Raw genomic sequence first — 17,232 nt, 5'->3', positions numbered from 1 at the left:
AAATAAAAATGATAAATGAAATTTAATTTAAAAAATATATATAAAATTTAAAAAAATATAAAAAATAAATAATTCAAAATAAAAAATAGACCATACTTTTTTAAAAATGTTTTAATGAAGTGTACTTTTCACAGAAATAAATTCAAACTGTGCTTTTTAGTAATTTTGTGTACATTTTAAGTTCCTGGGTCCAAATGTTAACAGTAAATTTAGAGAAAATATATCGTTTGCAAGTAGATAGATACTTTTATTTACAACAAAAGTAAAAGGATAACAAAGTAAGTATATTCAAGCATGGATTAAAACCGGCTGCCGGAGTTTGTTGCTGATATCATAAAAAAACAATATGGAAATTTAAATATATAAAGAAAAAATAAATAAATAAAAAATCATTAATGAAAAAGTTAGTAGGGACAAAAAACCGTTTGTAAGTAGTGTGAATTTGATTTGAATGATTTTGATTGAATTTGAAGTAGTGTGATTTTTTTATACACAAATTTATATATATANTATATATACATATTTCATCAAGAAATTACGAGCATTCATAACGTAAATTAAAAATTATACAATTTTTGCTTGATTTTCTACTTATTTTTATTGAGATGTTGGCAACAGAATCACCCCTAACTTTGCTGTTCATGATGTCACGTCCAGTGCCTGATGGATAGTTGGCTGTTCTGAGCTCAACGTGTCGTTCTATCGACTCTCTGTCTTCTCCGTTACTAACCCTGAAGGTTGGACGGTCTCTTACCTGGAGGGACTTTTTTACTTCCAATTTAATCGTAAGTATTTTCAAATATGTCTTGATTAGTTTTTTAACCCAATTTCTGTCTGTTTACATTGAAAAGAAATAAAAATTAACTCGCCGGAGGGCCGTCCTTCGCGGATGTTCCCGGATGGAAACACGTTGGTCCGAAGTGCGTGAGCGTTAAACCTGGGTTCGAAGAAGTTTTCTCCTAACTATATCAAAACTTGCCAAAACCGGCTGCCTAATAACCCTAATAGTCATAGTCTAAATCTTTATAATCAAAACAATGTATGAAAAAGTACATGTACATATTTATACCAGGGTGGTCAGATTTAACAAACTTTCAAATCAATTTCTTGCTTTAGACAATAAGACACAAATTATTTAAAAATAACTTTTACGTAAAAGTGGACAGTAAATTGGCAACAAGAAACGTATTTCATCATGCCTTGCTTGTACACAAATCATGATCATAGGCTAGTTCCGTGATATTAACTTTATATTGCCTTTTTCCGCTTCTGACTGTAGTTTTGTTGTTTGGTTGGTGAATAATGAGAAAATGACAGTCTGTTTGAATATTGATTAATTGATTGTCTTAGGATCATGCCATGCCTAAGTGCAAAATTGATGTGATCCATCTTCACAAATGATCTCGGACATCCCCAGATCAAGCAAGGGGTTAGTGGTTCATTTGATTTTTCCCGTTCATTCATTAATTCTTGTTTTGTTTATGAATAGTTAGAAAAACAACAAATTGGTTTAAAGGTTGACCGTTTCATTGACTTGAGTATTAATGCAAATCACAATATGATGCATCATCACAGGACATGCTCCTGGTGTTTGCAACAGGGTAAAACGTTTTATATGACTTTTCCCCCTTTCGTTCTTCAGTTGTGTTTGGTTTGTTTAATTGAAATTGGGAGTGAATTGTAATGTCGCCTTTATACAAATTACAATATAATTTTTTTTTCAAGGTTTTTTTTAGTATACAAGGATATTTCAACTGTGAGGCTATATGAATCCTCGGGGTGCCAGTGTTTTGAAAAAAGCCCATTTATAAGTATGTATCTTGTTACGGGAAGTGCAATTTGCCACTCCCAGCCCGCTACCTCTGAATGAGAAACGGCCTGGCCATGAGGCAGGCGTAGAAACTGTGATTTGAATTTCCCCTTTCAAAAATTTGCCCCACTCACTAATGTTAAAATTTGGAAGGTATTCCCACCTGATATGCGGTCGAGTTTGTAAAAATTGAATACATTTACACTTTTGAATGATGAAAAATAAGTAAATCCTAAATAATTGGATTGGATTGCTAAGTAAACTAGTTAAGAAGGGTACTAGTTAATATTGTACTTTTATATATGATTAATTTTTGCATTCTAAAGCCCAGTTCAACATGTTTTTAATTCCCTTGTAGACATATTGGAATCATGTGAATTTTTTAACATATCAATTGTTAAAATTTTTCTTCTTTTTTTCTTTCTTTCTTTCTTTCTTTTAAAGATCATGAAGTGATGTCAGATATTCGAGATATATAAAAGTCAGGTTTTTACTTGTAATTCTGGGGTAATGAATCTGTAGTAAATGTAAATGCTTGGTCATTTACGATCATCCTGATCTGCCTGTTCTTTTCTTTTCTGCATTGTTCATTGATTGTTGATTAATAAGAAACATTAAACTTCCCATAATTTTCTAAAGTTATTTCTATTGTGTTAAATTTAATATTTTTTTAAGATGGCTGATAAAGAGAAAGCTCCAGCTAAAAAGGCAGAGTCGAAAGGTGATGCTGCCAAGAAAACCAAGGCTGCAACAAAGGAGGTTGTTTCCAAACCCAAAACTGTTAAGCCAAAGAGGATGGTCAAGAAAAGGCATGGTCGATTGTATGCCAAGGCTGTCTTCACCGGCTACAAAAGGGGTCTTAGGAACCAGCACGAGAACACAGCCCTGCTTAGCATTGAAGGGTGCAAGCTCAAAAAAGAAAGCTGGTTCTATGTTGGCAAAAAGTGTGTCTTTGTTTACAAGGTACAACAAATGTCCTTTACTTTGAAATACGATTTCTTAGTATAAAACAGTTTTAATATATTTTTTGTTTTCAGGCCAAGAAAAGGACACATGTCCCAGGATTATCTAAGAGGAAAACAAAGGTTCGTGCTATCTGGGGTAAGGTTACGAGGCCGCATGGCAGCTCTGGTGCTGTACGTGCAAAATTCAAATCCAACCTCCCTCCGACTGCCATGGGAAGGAGAATTAGGATTGTAAGTTCAGTTTCCCATTTAATATTTGTAAATTTCACTTTCAAGCGTTATTTTCCAAAGTTTGTTTTTAATTATATTAAATTATTACTCACAGTTATTGAGAAAAACCAGTTAATTCTAAGTAATTCTGGCAGTTATTTCACATTATAATTATCTTCTTGCTTTGTTTTTATTTCATTTTCATGTTTTCTCTAAATTTGGTTTTTGTTTGTTTCAGATGTTATATCCCTCATCAATATAATTTGATCAATAAATTTTATTACTAAGTTTCTGTTTTTATATTCTCATTCCTAACAACCTTGACAATAAATCAGTATCTACAATTTAGAGTAAATGATATTCCAATTTTCAGTCGAACTTCCCTGAACATTTACGTATACTACTGTACTACAGTTATAATAATTTTTTAAATTTTCATTTAATTCTAAATTATAACAGTAAACGTTTTGTTTGTGAAGTCTGCTAGTGAAACTTGCTGATTAAAATCTCCTTAATCTAGTCTTCTCACTGGATTGAACTGTTACTCTCATTCTGTTATCTTCGATTATTGCGTTGGTAAAATTACTAACATGAGGGGTGAGTCGGCTTATAGTTATTTAGGCCTGTCATATTTATTTGGAGATAGTGAGTTTCGGTCTGGTGTGACAGGTTTTAGAAAAACATTTTCTTTATCGTGCCAACGTTTCAATCTTCAACATTGTTTAAATTTTACAAATACCTGTAGGATGTGGGGAAAAAATGAATTTATACATTGCTAGCATTGTACACTTTAGCATTGTATAAATTCATCTGTTTCCACATCCTACAAGTATTTGTAAAATTTAAAAAATGTTTATAAATCCCAAGCCCTGGAGATGATCTCAATAAAGATCGAAACATTGACCCAATGAAGAAAATGTTTTTCTAAAACCTATGTCACACCAGACCACATCTTACAATTCCAATTATCATTAACTAACAGTCACTAAACACCATACATGTTGGTTACAGTGTTGATCAGTTGGTGTTTTGATGATTAAAAGACTACATAACAAAACTTAAACTAGATTAAGCTTAGCACAATATATAACTAAAAAATAAATTGATACTGGCTTGAGAGTTTCGCTTGAACCTTGAAGTTTTTCTTTAAAAAGTTGATGTTATTAAGCAAAGAAAGGTACGGTTTTAGTATAACTTGTATTTTATCACACATGTCAACATTAACACATTCAATGCTCGTTGGAATTTAAATGTTCACACTCTTGGATGACCAATTTTTTAAAACACCTTTTAATTTCTTGTGCATTATGGCTAACTTGAAGATCCAGTGTGAAAGTTTCAATTTGGCTGAACTTCAAAGTAAGTCGGAACAAAATGAATTTTTGCAAATTGTCAAGTTGGTGTTATTCTACACTTCAGAAAGTTTCATTTAATGTAATTAATATTGTATTATTTTAACAACCCGTTATCCATTGGAAAAGACCCGAATAAACGTTGAAATAAAAAAGATGTTTTTCTAAACTAAAACGTTCTTGACCACTCCTCGTGAATCCAATAAATTAGTAAGTAATTAATATTTTTGCTAGGTTAGGGACAAGATATTGGTACTTTTAAAGAGTTCTTACTCACAGTTTGTTGTTTTCAACAAGATCATCAGGCTGAAGGAGTTACAACCATGTCTGTCCACATAAATTGGAAGAACTCGCCAACGGGACGTTATGGTCTAAATACCAAATGAAACCAGCAGCTTTTTGGGCCCATGGGTGAAAAGAATCCGCTCGTATCCATATATGTCTATTTCAATTAGGTTGTTAAAATATGTACAGTTTTAAGTCTAAAAAGTTTAAACAACCACCTTTACTTGCATCGTAAAATTGATTAAAAAGTTAAAAATAAATTTATTAACAAAACTTATTAAAACAAAAATTACACTGAAAATAAATAAAGGTGATAGTTTAAAATTTTTAGACTTAAAACTGACCATAATAATAAACAACCTAATTGAAATAGACGATGTATATAGAAAACCCATAACTACAAACACCATGATGCCAGCAGATTCATCTCACCAACGGAGCCAACAAGTGATGGATTCATTTGGCCCATAAACCGTTTTTTGAAACTCCCATTAACATCTGTTAATAGAAAAGAATATAATAAATAATAATAAGAAAAACTAACCAACTCAGCTATCCTACCAAAATTGAATCATTTGGTTTTCGTTGCTTGCCACACATCGGTGAACAATCAGAAAATGTAGGTAAAATTCTTTAAACGAGAGTTTTAGAAGTGTGAGTTCACTTAGTAACGTCCTCTCAAAACCTAGACAGGGTTGACAACTTGCCAAAAACTAGTTTTACCAACTTAATTGTAATGATTGATATATTAAATATACAAGTTGACAAAACGGCAGAGAAATGAAAACAAGATTTAAAAGACACTTGCCTAAATCAAACAAATTTTCTAAATTTAACGATCGTCTAAAATTAAAAAAATCAATTTAAATATAAAGGTGTTACACAGTTTGAACAAAGGGAGGGAACTGGATTGATTTGCGAAATTTGAATTTAAAAAAATGTACAATTAAACATAGAGATAAATTCATAAGTAATATCATATATTTTGATTTACACCCCCCCCCAGTTTGAAACATGTACTTGAGATATAAAAATTAATTATTAATTTAAAATTATTTTCTTTTATTATTTATTAAGATAATAAGTTGTGTTATAATTAACGGTTTTTGCATTTTAAATTGAGCGCCAATAAACAACATCTTCCCATTGGCCACGTCGGATTGGTGGATGATCGGCGGCGGGTTCACTCTTCATTTCAGCGGGATCACAGCTCATGTCGAGAGTTGTAACAACTTCAACCTGATGTGCTTGTCGAAAACAACGAACTGTGAGTAAGAATTAATTACTGTTTAAAAAAGAAACAATATACTCGCCCCACCTTTTTCATGTATATTAGATTAATGCTTGTCTGAAAGCAATTAAAGTAAAAAAAAAGTATTTCCTGCCGTGGTTAACTTCAAAATGGTGTCGCAGGTAAGAGGTTAAGTCATTTTACAATTTTTAATCGGCTATGTTCAATTCCTCGTTTGTTGATTATTTGTTGTGGAGACGGCCAGGAAATAAGTAAAAATGTTTTTCCCATCTTCAAGGGGATAATATATTCATTATGCACACTCTTTTTCTTTATTTTTAATTGATTTATTCTATATGTTATTATCAAAACGGATAAATAAACTTTTCCAACCATTAATTTTACTTCTATTAACTATTCTTTTTCTCTAAGGTCTTGGTTGTGATGAAAACGTTTGTCACAAACGGAATTGGAACAAATGACCTTCGGCTTAATATGCTGCTGCACTAACAATTGAGCTGTCACGACTTTGACCACTCGGACACCAACTCCCCATCTCGACCGACCATCTTTCGAATTTTCCCTCTTTTTACCATTTTTCAATTCGGTTCGAATCCCGCTTGTGACACTAACTTTTTCATCTCAACCAACTCTTTAGAAAAAAGAAAGAATTATTTGAAATAATTAATATGACCAATTATGCTGCTTAACCACAAGAATTTCTTCTTTTCTAAGAGCCAGTTGTCTGTCACAGTAACCGCTTGGCTACCATGGTTCTCCTCTTATAAAGTTATAATACAAAATTTGTTAAGACTAAAGGTTTTTTCTTTTCATCCACTACAGAAACCCTGTAATGAGTTGTATTTTTCTACATGTTCCACTTTAAGATGAAACACGTATTTTAAAGAAAATTAGAAAATAATTGATAAATACATAGATAAATGTTTTGGAAACTAGTTTTTTTTTGCTTATAGCACAACAGCGCTGTTGTAATGTAAAAAAAAGTACAACTGATCATACTCCTTGAACTGCTAATGTAGGCAATAAGTCAGACTATAACCACTTGGCCACCACAGTCCTTTAGCAGATTTTGGGGGCTGACATGACAACATTGTTGATAGTCATCCAATAAACACAAAGTTAAATGTTAATGTTGTAAAAGTTTAGGAAAGAATAAAATTTCTAATTTAAATTTATTCATAACATGACAAATAAAAAGGAAGTGACATATAATTCAACTTCAAATAAATTCTTTTGTCTATAAGTATAAAAATATAATAATAACAGACATAAACTTTTACTCAACTCAATTTTAAGTCAATATTGACGCCGTTGTTTCATTAAGTTAGGCAGTGTTATTTTCTTATTTATAAATTGGTAACTACTTAATTGTTAGATACAATAAATATTTACTATACAGTAACATTATTTTAAATTGTATAAATACTTATCAGTAATGATTTTTATCACAATCAAAAGTAGTATTAAGAACGAAAAATTAATTCAAAACATACAGTAATTTTCAATAGAAAATGTCTTCAGACATTAATTCTAACACACTAATGTGAAATAAACTTGAGAATATAAAACAAGAGTTCGATTAATATTTGTTCCCAATTTAATAATATGATTCCTAATATTAATTAATAACAATAACTGCGGAAGATTATCAGAAAGTAAGATAATTCTTGGAGAATTATGACTAGGGGTAGCTAATTGTACAGGACAAAATTAAGTTTTTAAAGTTCAGCATCAAAAGCTCGTTATTTTGGCAGCTTCAGGTACATCAGGCTGAACTTTGTTGTGTGATAGGAATGTAAAATTGTTCACTTTTTGTTGATTTTGGCTTTTAGTCGCTTGAAGGTTCCATTGCACAGATTATTGATTTCATGACTGCAGCGGCGGCGAGAGAAGCGAATGGCTGCCACGGGCCTTTCTTCTGGCCGTCCTTATAATCAGCAATACCTCTGACCAAGGTCCAATTATCCCGGCAATTGCCGACTATTGATTCGACGACCGAGTCAGACTCGAAATCAAACGCAAGCGCTTGTGTTTGTAATGAAAACGCCTCCCTGAGCCTAGCATCCTTGCTGACTCCTCGTCCACATGCAATCGGGCCAAGATGTAAACGGGGACAACCTTCTAATCTATAATTTCAAATATGAATTTAAATTTTCTTAGAAATTGATGCAAGGTGAAATATTTATAAAATGATGTTACCTTGATGCATCTGTTTCATCAGATGGCTGTGGATGCGAAACTTCAATTACGTCCTTTTCACCAATCGCCATGTATAATTTGTCAGTTTCTATTGAAGGCCTGTGGAAATCATGTTCACTTTGTTCCTTCAAAATTTCCAAAGCATCCACCATACAATCGAACCAGGGAGTTTTGTTTTCAGCATTATACTAAAGAGGAAAAACATTAAATTAATTGATGTTTCAATTGATCTATAATGTAGATTAATTTTATATTTTTCTAACTTCTTCTTTAAGCTGCCGAGCTACGTTTTGAAGGTCAAGACTTGCTGGGTTGTGATGTTTATATTCAAATATCAAATCATTGTTATTACCACTTTTCACACTTTCACAATAGGTATAGGCATATCTACAAAAAAAAAAGTTTTAATACCAAGTTTCTGTGGTAATTGCTGATAACTTCACATGGAAAAGAAAATTAAGAATAAAATAAAAACAATAAAGAAAACTAACGTGTTCGGCTGTGTAGCGCAAGACACGATTACATCACCAAGGCGTACATGTTTTGTATAGTCTGTATAATGAGGAACCCCACCGCCAACGCCTACAAGAAATACGTAGTCTACTTTTTGAAAAGTACCTAAAAAGATTAAGACAAAAACAATTAAATAAAAAAATTTTAATTAGCTCAATTATCAACAGAAAACAACACAAAAGAAGACAAAAATTAGTAGAAACTTTTTATTTTTAATAGTTGCTAATAGTAGTATTAATTTTGAAAGCCCACTCTGTCATGGTTTAATGATTGCACAGGAGCTTACGTACATATATAAAAAAATTATAGCAGTGATGGCCATATTTGCTAGCCATAGTCGCCACAGGGTACTCAGCTGAATGGTGTTATTTAAATGCACCAAACCTTGAAATACCCATAAAATAAATTCAGATAAAAATAAAATAAAACATACTTTACACCAATAGGTAAAACACACTGAGCCTATAATAGAATAATTTCTTTTACCCTACCTAAAAGCCTTGTCGTTGTATTTCCAGCTGAAGTCACGGCTTCCCTTGTATATCCCAATGTCGGGAGTTTTGTGCAGACTATTCTATGAGATCCAATATTTCCTAAAGTGTAGACATTTGACTCCCCTGCCAAAATATATTATAATTAATTTTGTACAATCAGAAATCAGTCACATTCTATGCTATAACTTGTTAATTCAATACAACTGCGATGAAAATATGTAAATTAATGAACCATTGTTATAAAAATGGTATGACAGTTATTCATAAATCATGAAAAAGCGTACACTCATACACTTGGACAATACAATCCTTGTTTAACACAACCAGGACAATAATTTTTTAATGTAATTTTTTATTGTATTATAAAAGAATTACATCATTGTATCGTCTGCATTTATGATGAGTTTATGTGGTGGATATCTTTTGAAAGCATCAGTAGACTTGATAGTAGCGTCATTCTCCTGATAAAACAACTCACTGATGATGTCTCTGGCATCCGCAATGATTATGTCAGTTGCAGAAATTTTATAATTTTGTTCAATGGTAATGATGAATTATTTTTTTATTCATTAATGAATTATTTTTGAGTGTCTTCCAATAAATTATTTATCAAACAAGAAGCGTACACCCTCCAGAATATAATTACCACATCTAGACTATTAAGCTCTTCCAAAAACCAACTCAATTTCTACGTATCATCCCTAGGACCATTAACGTTTATGGTATTTGTGGGAGAACCGTTTGTAGAGAGTAAGTGCACAAAACTAAAGCAGTTGTAAAAGTAAGGAAACAATAAATAAAAGTTAACTAGCTTTGTGATGTGCTGGGGTTTCTTTATTTTATATATACATATGTACGTATATATATAATAAATATATTTGTTTTAACTGTGTGCGAATATTATTTTTTCTTATCAGGTAAAAGTTTAGTTTTGTGCAAAAATGTTCATTTAAAAATTTAATAATATTTGGGCTTTACATAAACTTCATTATTTGCTTTAAGATTATTTTTATTCAATAGGGAAAATGTCCCATTTCATAAAATATAATTGCTCCCAAATAGCATGATGATAGTGGTTTTAACATACCGCTAACATCTTATCCAAAATTTGCATTCTGCTAACATGCTTAAAGTAGCAGTATAAAAAACAAGTAACTCCCATAATGTAGTTTTGTTAGTTTTAAGCATTGTTTCTGTGATTGAACAATAAACAACACAAATGTGAACACAAAAGCTGAACAAACAAAACAAAGCAGTGAGACGATGAGCACACTGCTTACCAAACCGTGTCGACTTAATAAATGAAGGCTTCATTGAAAATCCATCCATATTTGGGTTTCCTCCTGCAAAACACTTTTATGACAAACCATTTTCAAGGAGGGGCAATTATTGTTCGAGCCCGGAGATGAGGTTTTATATATGTTGGATATTTAAGTTAAAATTAATGGCGCTTGCGTAAGACTTACCGACTGTCGTATATCGGACAAAAGTCTCTTTGTTGTCCATCATAGCATCGACAGCTAATTTTTCGCAGTATTGTGCTGTTATGATTGCTATTGTTGGTTGCTTTGAACTTACTATTGCTGGCATCGTCTTTACAATCTATTAAAAAAAAAATTAATTAAAAATAAATAAAATATTGAACAAGCTTTTATATACTTTTAAAATACAATTAAAATTTGTATAATTATTTATGCTCTTTAGGTAAATGCAAGAAAAATAAATAAATAAACTTTCATTATCACATCTCATGAGTGGCCACTGTTTCAAAAAAGAGCACCCAATCAATCAATAAATAAATGTATAAAATGTACTTTTATTAGGTAACTGTTAACCCTTTGGCACCACAGCTCTAAACCAAAACACCTAAAAATAGTTATGGTGAAACAGTCAAAATTCAAATAATTAGCATTTTATTTGCTATTGACTTTTAAGGTCTCAATACATTGTGTAATTAATTCTGGAATTAATACCACAATGCATAGTGCTATATCAAGGCCAAACCCAACAGAAAACGATCTGTTGCAGCAGGAAGATCTCCATGAGGGTCTCTGGTGATCATGTTTTACTACATAATTTGCATCAACCCTGTCAGACAGAACACAATCAATCACTTCGAGACTAATTTTGTTGTGATGTCAATTGAGCTGTTTGTATGAAATCAAAGATTGCCCACACACCTATGATTTGACGAGACCTAGATTTTGTTTGTTTGTGAAGATCTGATGCCAAGTTACTAAATTTTTATTAATGAAAGCTAAGTCGATACAACATTCACACATGGACGGAATGGAATACCGCTAAGGCAAGTTTTCACTTTATGGGGGTTGGGAACAGAATGATCAAAAATATCTATGAAAATCATCTAGCTGCAAAATGACAGGTTATAAGCTCCAAAATGGAGTACCGTTCTATGGATGCCGGAATAGGTGAACATGTACCACACAGTATTAGTTAGTCACTGGGTGAGTTGACTGAACTCCCAAGAATCAGTCAATGCTCACTACATATACATAAAATTTGTCATAAAACAACATGAGAAGAGGAGTTTATCTCAAATCTTGTGTACAGGAGTTCTGCTAGACTGAATGATTAGGACTGAGCCCTGTTCAGATTAGCAAAATTTGGATTAGAATGTCATCACAACGCAGACTTCACAATTTTTGGATGAAAGTGCACAAAAACAGCAGTAGGGTTTGTAGTGGGCAAAGCCAAACTAAATAACCATTAAATACTACACAAAACTATATTTTTATATGAAAAAATTTCCTTCTGGCAACATGTATTATGTATTACCTTAATGTTTTGTTCGTGCTGAATTACTCTTGTGAAAGCGCCATGTTCCATGGCTTTCACCAGCTGCTTTTCTTTGAGCTTGTCAAGGGTCTGCGTGACCAGGTCCTGTTCCCAATTGTGCTCCCTGGTAGACAATGCATTTTAAATTAATATTTAGCAAAAGAGTGGATGTAAGAGAACATACTTTGAAAGATCTTCCACAGTGACAGGATTCGGATAGGCTGCTTCAATCATTTCTAGCACTTTTTCTTGTGTAAGCATAACTTGCTTTCCTACTATACTGTCATCGGATGAAACTAGAAAGAAAATGCCTTAAATTTTTAATCAAGTAATGTAATAAAATTGTAATAAAACAGTTATATTAGCTCATAAATTTTTTTTAAAAATTGAAATAACTGGTTAACACTTCAAACATTTAAATTTATTTAGTATATCGAATATTTCTATTTTAGTGCTAACAACGCTCTAAACGTGCTATCTAGATTTGTTTTTCCCATTTATTATTGATATAATTTAGTGTCATTTTGAATATAGCCTAAAACTATTCTATCTATAGATTTTAAAAACCACAATGCACTATTCAAAAATTATTTTATTTTTGTTTAAGTAAATATTCATCTATCAAAAAACGCATTAAAAATATGTGAAGTTTATAAAATGCATCAATAATTATCATGCATGTTGTTACTTTAAAAAAATAAAACATAAAATTATAAAAACATGAAAAGGAAAGTATGCAATTTGTTAGAAAATATAATTAAACAATTCTGTTATGTGGAAAGCTAAAGATAACAGGGATAAATAGTAATATCTCCAACCTGACAGCTCACTGTCATAATCCTTCAAATCAATGAGGAGGCAATTCGGCCTTGCTACAATGAGATAAAAACAAAATATTCGGTACATGTGTATTCGCTTAATAATAATAGCCCATCAAGTTTTCAACACTTATTTTAAGTTATGCAAGTGAATATCTATATGTAAATACTTACTCGGACGGTTGGGGAATTTAGCCTGTTCCAACTGCTTTAATTCAATCTCCAGTTTTCTAACAGTAGGATGGCGGTTTTGCATAAGTTTCATAAGCATTTTAATGAAGCCGACATAGTCTAAACATAAAATTGAAAATTATACGATATGAAAATGGTGAAAGTTTAGCATCACTGTTCACAGTCTGGCCATGATAATGTATATATAAAAATTTTCTGTTAGTAATTTTATAACAATTTTTTAAATGATCTTATGAACTTTGCATATTAATCAAGGAAAGTGATATATGCTATGCGTATTCTTTGTGGGGAGGAAGGGTAACTTTAAAAAAAAAGGGGGCCAGGGACGATGGTGGGAATTGAACCCACAATCGCAGGGTCTAGAGTCGACAGTCTATCATTCTGACAACTAGTTACCACGGTCCCTTAATTTTTTATATTTAATGTATAAGATTGTTTTTCTCTATTTGAAGCCTGCCGGCAATTTATTGTAAAGCCTGGGCTTGCCGGTGGACTGCGAGAAGTGATACGCTCAACTCTGCATATGTTTGTATGCATGTACATGTGTGGGTTTGAGCTTAACAAATTCAGATCCAAAATCCAAAATATAATTTCGGTCAAAAATGCAGGCTGAGATGGTTTAAAAAAATTATGCACGCAATATTTACCTCTTGGAAAATTCTGTGGGCTGACCAATTCCTTGAAGAACTCTTGGGCGACAGTTGCCCTCTCATGGACAGGAACTTGTGGTTTGAACCAAAACAGGAGTTTCCTGCTTTCATGGGTGTGTGAACCAGTCTGTCCATTAACGAGGAATACGAGGAACTGAATGGAAATTTCTGGAATTGTGTCTTCAACATCTAAGGAAGAAATGATTTTAAGTAGAAAGCATAAAATAATTTGTATAAAAAATCACTCAAACTGAATTAAATAGTTTAGAAAAAAAATTAACGTAAGACAGACCCAACAATGAAGATGGCAGAATGCCGAAATATATCTGACAAACCAACACAGCAAGTTCAAATAATTAAAAAAAAGAGGCTTAAGTAGCCAGTTAGCAGTTAGTGGTATATTGATAGAACGTTTTCTCAGATTTTGTGTTTAGGGGAGTAATTCTGTCATTTAATTGTTGAAAACGAAAACATTGTTTCCACCCAAAATGCTTCCTCACTAACATGTCCATAGACATAAAATCACTATGATTTTATACGTTTGTGAAAGAAAGGGATGTGCTCAAAATGGCAGAAAATAAAAATAGCCCACCACTGAAGCAAGCAGAAACACATCAACGTCTGTCAGAACAAGATTAGGCAGACCAAAATAATCAAGAACTACCATATTACAGGTTCATCACCCCAAAGGTCGCAATAACAAATCTCACAATTTAACAAGTTACAAAAATTGTAAAATTTATTATATTTATTATATAACATTAAATTATAGACATGAATCATAATGAACTGCGTCTAACTTAGGTGTGTTCTCAAGATTCAACTTTTGTAATGATTGAGTAATTAATTATTCTCAAGTTGAAACATGACTTGAAACATCTCAGTTGACTGTTTCCTTTGAAACTTTTACACCATGCATGTTGTCAATTTATATTTCACAGTTAATACAAATAAAGGTGAAAAAATCCAAAATGAATAATTTGATCTTGATTCTAGTTTACCTGTCCTCAAAGATTTGTTTGACACATTTTTGCACTTTGAAATGTTCAGTGGTGGGTACACATTGCATCAGGAGGAGTACTGATTTCATCTGCTCCTTCATGTAATTTATGTAATTTTGTACCAGCATGGATGGTTTGAGTGTACACATGTTATGTCTGCAACTATTGCTTTTTCTCATGTGGCAAATTTGAGTTTGAGTTTAGTTTTTGTAGTCATGGTGTTTGGTTTCGTCAGTAATTGTTGTGATTTTGCGTATTCAGTCCTATCAGTATGCGGTCAATGTACATCAACTACAAGTTCATTATCTCGTATATTTGTAAGATATAGCAAATGGAAACTGCTGGATTCTCTATTGCAAAATTACGGCATTTGCCTTTTCCTTTGGATTACCATGTGGCTATGTGACACCTTTGACACAAATGTTGATGACATGGTTTATAAGCCTTACAACCTAATTATGCCCTGTGACTCAATGAAGAAAAAATGCCGGACATACTATTGCTGGTTAAAAACAAAATTAAGTTGTTTAAAACCATTAATTTAAAAAAATTCAAAGGACTGCAAAACATAAGTGGATAAATTTTTAATGAAATGTGAACAAAAACTGATTCAAGTCTTCACAATAGTTTATCATGAATAATGAATAATCATGGGATAATCTTGATACAAATACTATTCGACAAAAAAATACTTTTTAGGAAAACAAAGGGAAAAGCAAGCTCAACTTTCAATACAAAAACAGTAAACAACCAAAATATTTTCACTATTAATTTAAATGTGAATTTATGAATATTTGGAAATCATAAATTAGATTTTAGAAATAATTAATCATAGTTAATTACATGTCACTTTCAAAACTTTTTATCTATTTTTAAATAGGATTTGCAGTGCAAACTTGTAAATATAACATTCGATAGACTGATTTACACGATCATTCTTTAATTACAAATATAACCGAAGCAGGGCTTGTTTAAATTCTTACAAGCTAAAAAAATAATAGGATAAATGGTAAAGGGTGGTAGTCAGAGGACTGCTATTGAGTATCTGACTTACTTTTTATATAATTACTCTGTAAGTTTAACTGTTATGTTGTTGTTAAACAATAAAGTTACGAATAAACTTAATATACAACTGTTACTAACAAACAGGTGGAATAAGAAAATTAAGTTATCATTGGAATATTCCAAATTACTGCCTTTAAAGATTTACTTTTTAAAAAATCAACAGTAAAGGCAGCGTATTTTTTACTTGTTCGGCCTATTTGGAACTAAGTTTTTTTGGCACAGTCGGCGGTTGTTTGATGTCAAGGGCTAAGTCAAACGCTTACCATCGGCAACGGTTTTGTTAATGACGATCCCTGCGTGGTCGCCACCTGCCACATGCATTTTGTCATTTTTCGCCTCCTCTTCCGAAATCGCTTTCCTTTCGATCAAAAGTCTCGTCGAATTGGCCGTCTTTCCCTTTGGGGTCATGATGATTTTCTCTGAAAAAAAAACCACCCGCAAATTGAAAATTTTGTTAAAAACTCTGTTGAATCTAGATATGATTTTTTATCTAGCAGCGGATTAGATAGCGTCATTTTTTTGCCTTCATGAATTAAATTTAATATTTTTAATATTTATTTTTAAATAATTATATTATCACTCACCTGCTATCTTATCCACCATCGTTGTCTTCTTATACTTCCACCCTGAAGATTTAAAAAATTGTTTGAAAATTTTTTAAACAAATTTAAATGACAAAATTTATAATAATTATGCCAAGGAAAACGAGTCAAGTGGGGATAACCTCGGTAAAAGTTGAAAACAGTAAAGAACAAAATCTTTTACTATTAAATTATTTCTGTTAGTTGGGAAAAAAATTGACTTGCCTTTATGTTAATTTTAACAAATGCTTTTAGGACTTTGTGGTTGTTTCGCTCCTACTTATAGGGCAGGGCTTTCCGCGGTTCTCAGGCTGGTGTCCTATTGGTTTGAAAAGGCCTGTATTTTATATCGATTCATCTGCGAATGGGGATCAGTGGCACCTGGCACAATAAAACGTCAGGAGAGACGCGACCCGAACGGCCTTTCGAGCCAACTTACTCGATACAAGTTGTGCAGTGTGCACGACTGAGACTGGTTCGCTAGAAACGAGTTTGAGCAAAGGACGATGAGTAGAAGGGGGTTAGCGCCAGCGCAAGTGGGAGCGATGACGATGACGGGAAATTGGTCGCCCTTTTTCAACGCTGGCTGACTTTCGTTGCATTGTATCACTTACACAAGGCGAAAGGTGTGATTCACCACCTGACGCAATTTGTACGGTTTAGAACAAACTTATAGGTGATTCATTCCTCCAATTGGTGCGCGTTCGAGAGGTTGCATTTCGATTGGATATGAGGTTTTCAGTTTCCAAAAATCCAACTTGGCTCCCCTAAAGACAATCTGTGTAATTGTTTTCATCAAAACAGTAAAACATGTTGATAAATTGGTAATCCACTGGTTATGTTGTTATAGGGTAATTATTATACTGTATACATATATATATATATATACAAGGGTATACACATAAATGACATCCTCCCTAGAATTACACATGAACATCACACCCAGCTAATTACAGTCAATTAAGAGTTTGTATAATATATTCAAGTCATGATAATTTAAATAATGCAAAAACCTTTTTGTTTTTTATTATAATAAATCAGCTAACTGA

The 17,232-nt window shown here is 32.3% G+C and overlaps 3 protein-coding genes across 6 annotated transcripts in view; 1 reads left to right on the top strand and 2 right to left on the bottom strand.

Annotated features, from left to right (window-relative positions):
• The window catches only part of LOC106663660 (orexin receptor type 2-like), a 155,284-nt gene extending 150,487 nt beyond the window's left edge, over positions 1–4,797 (bottom strand). Inside the window, exon 1 of the mRNA XM_024227126.1 lies at positions 4,615–4,797. The gene's annotated coding sequence lies outside the window, so the exon portion shown is untranslated. The remainder of the gene's footprint in view (positions 1–4,614) is intronic.
• On the top strand, positions 678–3,273 carry LOC106663661 (60S ribosomal protein L35a). Its single transcript, XM_014388669.2, has 4 exons — positions 678–785; positions 2,486–2,773; positions 2,848–3,006; positions 3,224–3,273. The coding sequence occupies exons 2-4, from the start codon at positions 2,486–2,488 to the stop codon at positions 3,245–3,247; spliced, it is 471 nt and encodes a 156-aa protein (XP_014244155.1). The 5' UTR covers positions 678–785; the 3' UTR covers positions 3,248–3,273.
• Positions 4,798–7,027: 2,230 nt separating the features above from the next.
• LOC106663602 lies at positions 7,028–16,669 on the bottom strand. Of its 4 annotated transcripts, XM_014388521.2 has the most exons (15): positions 16,409–16,669; positions 16,187–16,228; positions 15,866–16,021; positions 13,534–13,725; positions 12,869–12,985; positions 12,695–12,748; positions 12,061–12,172; positions 11,877–12,000; positions 10,547–10,682; positions 10,361–10,423; positions 9,078–9,203; positions 8,565–8,691; positions 8,337–8,460; positions 8,074–8,261; positions 7,028–8,000 (listed from the first exon to the last, which is right to left on the bottom strand). In XM_014388521.2, exons 2-15 carry the CDS (start codon positions 16,203–16,205, stop codon positions 7,703–7,705), a joined length of 1,836 nt encoding a protein of 611 aa, XP_014244007.1. In that variant the 5' UTR covers positions 16,206–16,228; positions 16,409–16,669; the 3' UTR covers positions 7,028–7,702. The 4 variants fall into 4 exon arrangements, with proteins under 4 accessions (XP_014244007.1, XP_014244009.1, XP_014244008.1 ...); XM_014388523.2 differs by lacking the exon at positions 10,361–10,423; XM_014388522.1 differs by lacking the exon at positions 12,695–12,748 and having other exon boundaries at positions 16,409–16,668.
• Between the last annotated feature and the right edge of the window lie 563 nt (positions 16,670–17,232).

This window comes from Cimex lectularius, unplaced genomic scaffold, assembly GCF_000648675.2.
Source record: "Cimex lectularius strain Harlan isolate CLEC.00 unplaced genomic scaffold, Clec_2.1 scaffold204, whole genome shotgun sequence".
In the NCBI taxonomy this organism is placed as follows: domain Eukaryota; kingdom Metazoa; phylum Arthropoda; class Insecta; order Hemiptera; family Cimicidae; genus Cimex; species Cimex lectularius.
The sequence above is the reverse complement of the archived record's forward strand: the minus strand, read 5'-3'. Positions and strand labels throughout refer to the sequence as shown.